Genomic DNA, 9,080 nt, shown 5'->3' on the forward strand with positions numbered 1-9,080 from the left:
GAGCAGCTGATATTTGACAAAGGCCCGAAGTCTGTCAATTGGGGAAAAGACAGTCTCTTTAACAAATGGTGCCGGTATAACCGTATATCCATCAGCAAAAAAATGAAACAAGACCGATACCTCACACCATGCACAAAAACTAACTCAAAATGGATCAAAGACCTAAACATAAAATCGAAAACAATCATGGAAGAAAAAACAGGGACAATGCTAGGAACCCTAACATATGGCATAAACAGAATACAAACCATAAGTAACAATGCACAAACACCAGAAGAAAAACTAGATAACTGTGAGTTCCTAAAAATCAAACACTTACGCTCATCAAAAGACTTAACCAAAAGAGTAAAAAGACAATCTACAGACTGGGAAAAAATTTTTGGCTAAGACTAATCCCATCAGGGTCTAATCTCTAAAATCTACAAGATACTGCAAAACCTCAACAACAAAAAGACAAATAACCCAATGAAAAAACGGGCAGAGGATATGAACAGGCACTTCACCAAAGAAGACATTCAGGCAGCTAACAGACACATGAAGAAATGCTCACGATCATTAGCCACTACAGAAATGCAACTCAAAACTACAAATGGCAGAGAATATTTCTACATAGGTATTTGTACGTGCTGCAAATATATTCATGTATGTAGTATAGCACATAGGGACAAAGTTACAAAAACTAAGCCATAACCAAACACCTTCAGGGACTGGGTCACCATGCACGAGGGCTTAGGACCGTAGTCTCAGGGGACATCTAAGTCAATCGGCATAACATAGTCCATTAAGTCAGTGTTCTATTCCTACTTTGGTGAGTAATGTCTGCGGTCTTCAAAGCTTGCAAGAGGCCATCTAAGATATGATTATTGGTCTCTTCCTGTCTGGAGCAAAGAAGAGTGAAGAAAATCAAAGACTCAAGGAAACAATTAGTCCAAAGGACTAGTGGACCACACGAACTACAGCCTCTACTAGCCTGAGATCAGAAGAACTAGATGGCATCCAGCTACCACTACCAACCACTCTGATCGGGATCATGATAGAAGGTCCTGGACAGAATGGGATAAAAATGTAGAATGAAATTCAAATTCACAAAAAAGACCAGAGTTACTGATTTGATAGAGACTAGTAAAACCCCCGAGACTACGGCCCTCAGACACCCTTAAACCTGGAACTGAACCCACTACCAGAGATCTAACAGACAAGCCTATAAAGTGAACAATAACACCAGTGAGGAACGTGCTCCTCAGAATAATCAATCATACAAGACCAAAAGGGCAGCACTTGCCAAAAAACAAAGTTCAGAAGGCAGGAAGGGACAGGAAAGATGGGCAAATGCAAACAGGGAACCCAGGGAGGAAAGGGGTAGAGTGCTGTCACATTGAGGGGATTGCAACTAATGTCACAAAACAAAATGTGCATACATTTTTCAATGGAAAACTAATTTGCTCTGTAAACTTTCACCCAAACCACAGTAAAATGTAAAAAAAAAAAAAAAAAAGTGGAAAAGTTGGAGAACAAGGTTATATTTTATCTGTGCCACATAGGAACCAGCTTTGTGCTGATTCTTATAGTCAGGGTTATCATTTCAGTTGGTGTCCAAGAAATTCTCCCTTTTACATCCTGCTAACACTAATTAAAAAAAAAATTGAGTAGCTATATTAACATCCAATAAAATAGACTTTGGAGCATAGAATATTCCCAAGGATATCATCATAATGATAAAAGGTCAATTCATCGTGAAAACACAGCAATCCTAAACATTAATACACGAAATAAAAGTGCTTCAAAATATATGAAGCAAAAACCTATAGAACTGCAAAGAGAAACAGAAATCCAAAATCAAAGTCAGAAATTTCAACACTCTTCTCTCAATAACTGATTCCATAAGAGACCAGAAATCAGTAAGAATACAGAAGACTTAAACATTAGCGACCAACTTAACTTACGTTTGTAGAACACTCCACCCAGCAACAACAGAATATGTATTCCTTTCAAGTGTACGCAGAACATTTACTAGACAGACCATATTCTGGAACAAAAATCACGTCTGAATAAATTTTAAAGTATTCAGTCATAAAATGTATGTTCCCTGATCACAACAGAACTAAATTAGAAATGAATAACAGAAAAGTGTCTGGAAAATCCTCAAGTGGCTGGAAACTAACACATTTAAATAACCCACAGGTCAAAAAATGAAATCAAAACAAAATTTTAGACAGTATTTTGAACTGAATATAAATGAAAACGCAGTATCAAAATATGTGAGATGCAGCTAAAGCAGTACTTAGAGACTTAACAGGAAATTTAGAATACTAAATACTTAGATTCTTTGATCTTAGCTTTCACTTCAAGAAGCTAGAAAAAGAGCAAATAAACTCAAAGCAGAAGAAAAAATAAATAAATAAATAGAACAGAGTACAATAGAAAACTACAAAAAAATTAAAGAATATCAATGAAATCAAAAGTTAGTTCCCGAAGATTGATAAAATTGATAAATCTCTAGCCAGAGTGGTCAAGAAAGGGAGAAGACACGAATTGCTAATAAACAGGAACGAGAAAGGAGACATCATCACAGATCCTACAGACATTAAAAATATAATAAAGGAACATCATGAGCAACTTTATGCCAATAAATTAAAAAACTAAGATGAAATGGACAAATTTCTTGAAAGATAAGCCACCAAAGCTTGCTGGAGAAATCTATCTATATCTATTAAAGAAAACAGATTTACAAGTAAAATATGAAATCTGCTAATTGATAGTGATTATCTTAACGTTATATACTGGCTGATTTCTTTCATAAACTATTTTTACTTATCTGTAGTTAAAATTTTTCTGATGTTTACTATTTTTTCAGTTTACTAATCAAAACTGTATGTACAGTATGATCACAACTATGATAAAAAACAGTACATTAAAAAAATCTGCTTACTGGTACTGCAGAAATGTACTAGATTTAGCAGTATGAAAGTAATGAGGGCAATTTCAATAGCTGTGAGGCAGAAAGCCATACTGCAATGAGTTGAAAATGAATGGGAAAGGTTAACCAGATTTTAACGTTTATCTAACATTAAAATTTTAACACCTCTCATCTACGTAAAGCTTTAACGTGACTCTAATAAACCATAAAAAATTTAATATCATTTCACAACTTTATCTTAATGATCTTAACAGAATACAAAAACCAGAGCTATTGTGAAAATAAGAATTTTCCCTTCCTATTTTCATTAAAATGTTTATTCTTAAAATAAACCTATTACTAACTTCCTTTGATCCCTGATCCCAATGTTCACAAAATGAGCCACAGAATATTCTAACAGATAATTACAATATTAATACCTTTGAGGTATAAAGCATTAAAAAAAAATTATGAACTGTATCAATCTACAACAAATTTTAAAGATATTTACTCACCTTGTAATCCTATGGAGGAGGAAAATTGTCCTTTTACTTTCAACAGTTATATCCCGACTAAGTTTCACAAGTCTTTCATATTTGTCATGTCTTGCATCCAGTTCCTGCTGAAATGCTGAAAACACATTATAATGACCATAAGGATGCATATTCTATATTTGAAGCCTATCGAACCATATAAAAGAATGCATATGACAATATGAATGAGGACAATGGCTGTAGACACCTCCCCTCATTTATTAAGGAATAACACAAGCAGAATGTGGTGGCAATGACACATTCAAACAGTATCACCTACTGTCTACAGTGCTCTAAATTGTCAAACATTCTAAGTGTGCATCACTAAAGCTTTAAAGGTCTACTTAATATTACTCAACTTGTCAATAATGGGACCAAATGTGTAAACCTTTAAAAATAATTATCCATTTATCTTTTTCTTCAAATGCCAGCAACACACAGAAACACACAAAGTCCTGAATCTTTGTAGATTTTTAAAAAAATCTGTAAAGTCTACCAAAGTAGCATTAGTCTAAGACAAATATGCAATAAACTTAAAATGAATACTACGGTATGTGAATTTTATTTCAATTTTTAAAAAGCCACTATAAATACCACAATTTTTAAACACTGAATAACAATCTAATTAATCCATTTATTTTAGATTGCACATAATCTCAAATTTATATTATCTTACCACGTAGTAACATTGTGTACATAACCACAATACATGTGGGAAATGCTTACCTATTTTAAAGATTATAAAAAAAAGACTGAAAATAAAATTCACAACCATTACGTGAGTCGGATTTGTTATAACTAGAGGACTAAATCATTAAGTAGTTTTACAACTGACAGAAGACTACAGAGTTCTTCTGAAAATGATCGGTAAGAAACATTAAACCATGCACTAAGTGGTTACGTCAGGAAAAGGTCAACTGAAAAGTGAGTCAAAAGTCAGGATTTAAGAAATCTAGAAAAAGGAAAAGTCAAACTCAGAGAGAACTAGGAAGTAAGAGTTTCTAAGGAAAAAAAAAGGCTGAATGCAGACTGCTGTTTCCAGTTAAACCCACTGCCATCAAGTCAATTCCAACTCATAGTGACCCCATAGGGTTTCAAAAGTTGTAAATCCTTACATAAGCAGACTGCCACGTATTTTTCCCAAGGAGCCGCTGGTAGTTTCAAACAGTTGACCTTTCAGTTAGTAGTCAAGCACTTTAACCACTGTGCCACCAGGGCTCCTTCATCCAGTTAGCTTCTATAATATTTTTGATTCAGCACTTTCACATATAAATTAATCCTCAATATGGAAAACTTACAGTAGACACAAACTCCCCTATAACAGAATATTATATAACCACAAAGTTTTTTTATTTGTTTCAGTCCTGTTTTTCCTATTGAATTACAGAACAAAGCATTTTTATAATTCTAACATGGCACTACATGTTCAGACGATATTTCTTGAATGAACAAATGCTTGCTAAGTAATATACGGCGCAGTGGTTAAAAGCTCAGCTGCTAACCAAAAAGGCTGGCAGTCTGAATCCACCAGCTGTTCCCTGGAAACCCTATGGGGCAGTTCTACTCTGTTCTATAGAGCTGCTATAAGTCAGAATCAACTCAACGGCAACAGGTTTGGTTTTGGGTTTTTTTAAGAGTACATGCTATAGTTTGAGATAAACCTAGTTCCTCATCAATGGTGTGTATCTCCTGATAACTAAAAAGTTTTTGAAAACAAAGCACAAATCCACAGCCCATTAAGCATTGCCTCTAATGTGGAATGAATACTGTGTCTTACACGTTACTTTTCAAATATATGCTGATGCTGTTAGAATATAAATTTTTCATAAAAAATATTAATTTTAAAGTATTGCCTAATCTGTCTTATCACCATCATTACTACCATCTTAATCTAAGTTACCGCTGTACCTGTATATGGAAAAACCTCTTACCTCATTTCTCTGCTTCCACTTACTCTTGCCTTTCTACAGCGACCAGAATGTTTTGTTTTTTTTTTAATGTATTTTCATTTTTAAGATTCTAATGGCTCTGAATTACATTTAACAAATTCCAAACTCCTTATGAGGCCTTACAATAGCTGGTCCTTTGCAATAATTGAAAAAGGACACATCACTTAAAAGGACACATCACTTAAAAGGACACATCACTTAGGTAGTATTCCAGTCAGAATGCATACCTGAATCTTATCATGAGGAAATATTAATCAAATCCAAGTTAAGGAATATTCTATAAAATAACAGGCTTGTATTCTTCAACAATACTGTCATGAAAAAGAAAGGCTGAGAAATTGTTCCATATTAAAAAAACGGTAAAGAGACACGACAATGCAATGTGATTCTGTACTGGATACTGGACTAGAGGGAAAAAAATTCTACAAAGAACATTACTGGGACAATTGACAAAATATGCACTGAGGATTAAAGTATTGTTTATCAATGTTAAACTTCCTGAAATTGATAAGTGCACTATATCCTTGTTCGTTGGAAATACATTCTGAAGTATTAAGAGATAAAGTGGCACAATGTATGCAACTTATTCCCAAATGGTTCCGAAAAAATAATGTGTGTGTATATATAAATTTACAGAAAGAGTGATAAAGCAAAAGGGGCAGTATGTTTAAAATTGGCCAATCTAAGTAAAGGCTATATAGAAGTTCTCTGTGCTATTTTTCCAACTTTTTTATAAGTTTGAAATTATTTCAAAATAAAAGGCTAAAAAAGGAAAAATACGCCTTTATGCAGATGAATCAACAATGCTAAAATATTCGTCTCATGATTCTTTTCGTTAATTTAACTCTGCACCTTCATAGTAAAGAAGGTGCTAGGACATTAAAAATACTGAAGCACCACTCAAAAAACCCTGGATTTAAGTTCAAGTCTAACAAATCATACCATCTCACCAAAGTTTTTCTAGAAGCTGGTGTTTCTCATTAAAGACCTTCCACGGAAACCTTTCCTCCTTTCTGAACTCTCCTCTGACACATTAGTAAACTTTCATTTACATTAAACTTTTACAAAAATACTTGATAAAGCTAACAAAAGTAAAAAAGAGAAATGATCTGAACTTTCTTAAAATACAAGCTGCTGGAAGCAGTGGTTTTCACTTAAAAATATCGTTGCTATGCACAATAAAGCAATTACTTACAGTAATAAAAATGAAGAGCACAAAATCATCTTAATTTCTAAAGTACCTGGAAATCAAAGTGCTCTGCCAGTAACCAAATAACTATTTTCTTTAAATATAGATATGCCTTAACTGGGTTTTACCATTGGTAGATAAACTTTTCCCTTGATGTTATATGATCTGTATTTCTAGGAGTGACTTTCCCCAAGTTGTTCCAAAGACCTCTACTGGACTACAGAATTCTTGGCCCTGACAACGTCCAATCGGCTGTACTTAGTGACTCACCTCTAACAAACAGAACGTGGCAAAAGTGACAAGGTATGATATCCAAGATTAGGACATAGAGGGGATGTGGTTCCCACTTCCTCTCTCTCTGCACTCACTCACTCTGGGGGAAGCCTGATGCCAAGATGAGTATACTCAAGCAGCCCTATGAAGGAGTCCACATGGAGAGGAAGAGAAAACTGGTTGTTGGCAGAAGGCCTAATCTGCCAACAGCCGTGGATCCTTCAGCCCCAATCAAACCTTCTGATGATTACAGGTCAGAACCAGCTAAGCCCCTACCAGATTCCTGAACCACAGAAACTATAAGGTAGTGGATGGGGGGAGTCCCTGAGTGGTACGAACAGTTAACACACACAGCTGCTAACCGAAAAGTTGGGGGTTTGAGTCCACTCAGAGGCACCTCGGAAGAAAGGCCTGGTGATCTATTTAGAAAAATTTGCCATTGAAAACTCTATGGACCAGAGTTCTACTTTGACATACACGGGGCTGCCTTGACTCAGAATCCACTTGACAGCAACTGGTTTTCTTTTTTTGGTTTTGTTTTTTTTTTTAAGTGGATAGAGGGGAACAAGATGAAAGAGGATTTTGTTTTTTGGTTTTGTTTTGAAATGGGGAATAATTTTACCAAGTCAATATGGTAGAAAAAAGGGCCTGTGAACATGTAAAACGTGAGTTCCCACTGTGTAGAGTACTACAAAGATAAAAACAAAGATACAGCTCACATCTTCAAAAAATCTTATTGAAAAAACAAAACAAACACACATTTATATATATATACACACATACATATACACACACACGGGCACACACACACATACAGAACCCTGGTAGCACAGTGGTTAAGCGTTTGGCTGCTAACCAAAAGGTCGGCAATTAGAATCCACCAGCTGCTCCTTGGAAACCCTATGGGGCAATTCTACTCTGTCCTATAGGGTCACTATAAGTTGGAATTGACTCGATGGCAATGGGTTTGGTTTGGGTATACGTACATATACATACATATACACATATATGTATACGTGCTTGTACGTATATATATATATATATATATATACGGTTATATAATATTGTATAACAGGAAAATGTTATCAGGTTTGTAACACTTTTTAACTATGTGGCAAGTCTAATGTTAACTAATGTTTACCTGTGGAACTGAAACAGGAAAAAAAATAAGACCAAGATGTTTGGAATTCAGACTTTCAGGGCAGACCTAATACCACCCTAAAGTCTCCAGGAAAATTAAAAGGTTCACATCTGCACATCTTAATATCGTAGGGATTGTTTTCTGGTGCACAACATGACTAAATAGTTTTTGTTACAACATCTTAGTTCTCTTCCCTTCGCCAACTTACAAACAACTTACATTTAAAGGCCAACATCACAGGTGAAGATGAATTAACATCCTTCCCTTCTCGTCTTTGGTTATGTGGGAAATTGTCGTGCTTCCTTTTCCTGAACCCACCTGATCCTTATGCAGAGATGAAGAAAAAGTTGGATAGGGCTCTTCCATCACCAAGAGTTGACGAAACAATTTAAGCAAACCCCTTCCTTCCTTTAAAACAACATACCCAGTGTGCCCTCAACTTAGATGAATTTCAGAAAAAACAAAATAAGCCCTTCCTTTTCCCCCCATCCTTAAACTCACCTCACCCAACCTCCCAACGGGTTCCCAGAACTGGAACAAGGTAAAGCAACCACCGAACGCGGATAAAATTACAGCTCGAAAATTTAAGAAAATAAGGCATTTAAGTAAGGTCAATCTAGCCGAGAAAAGCATCAGGGCGGCCGCCACCACCCCCACCCCCCCATCCTGCCGGGGAAGAGGGCATCCCTCAAGGGTGAGAAGTTGAAAACCCAAGAAAGACGCTGAAGATTTCACCTTCTTTGTTGCTCATGTCGTCCCGGCCTACGGTAAGATGAGCGGAAACTGAGGACTTAGAGCGAGCCGGGGAGCGGAAGGTGCCGGCCTTTGGCAGCGGACCGAACCCTAGGAGAAAAGTTAAGTGAAAAAGGAAAGCTCGGTGCAGCCAGCCGACGTCAACGCACTACCCAGAAACGCGCGCCGCAGCGGCCGAGGCCTCTCCCGTCGCCCCTCACACGCACTTCCGGCCTACTCCCCGCCCCGTCCCTCCGCCGCTAGCTCCGCCCACGCGCGCCCTGAGGAACGCGCGCCCTGAGGAACGCGCGCCCTGAGGAACGCGCGCCCTGAGGAACGCGCGCCCTGAGGAACGCGCGCCCTGAGG

The 9,080-nt window shown here is 36.8% G+C and overlaps 1 protein-coding gene across 7 annotated transcripts in view; it reads right to left on the minus strand.

Annotated features, from left to right (window-relative positions):
- The window catches only part of TSNAX (translin associated factor X), a 52,013-nt gene extending 43,129 nt beyond the window's left edge, over nt 1–8,884 (minus strand). For 6 of the 7 annotated variants that reach the window (XR_002823478.1, XR_002823477.1, XM_004372811.3 and 3 more), the window contains exons 1-3: nt 8,717–8,884; nt 8,201–8,305; nt 3,412–3,526 (exon numbers count right to left, since the gene is read on the minus strand). Coding sequence is in view for 5 of the 7 variants with exons in the window: in XM_004372811.3 (XP_004372868.1) it covers nt 3,412–3,526; nt 8,201–8,305; nt 8,717–8,732 (236 nt within the window). In the remaining 2 variants the exon portion in view is untranslated. The remainder of the gene's footprint in view (nt 1–3,411; nt 3,527–8,200; nt 8,306–8,716) is intronic. The other variant, XM_023728025.1, reaches the window with a different exon arrangement.
- Between the last annotated feature and the right edge of the window lie 196 nt (nt 8,885–9,080).

The sequence above is a fragment of the Trichechus manatus genome, unplaced genomic scaffold (assembly GCF_000243295.1).
Source record: "Trichechus manatus latirostris isolate Lorelei unplaced genomic scaffold, TriManLat1.0 scaffold00021, whole genome shotgun sequence".
In the NCBI taxonomy this organism is placed as follows: Eukaryota; Metazoa; Chordata; class Mammalia; order Sirenia; family Trichechidae; genus Trichechus; species Trichechus manatus.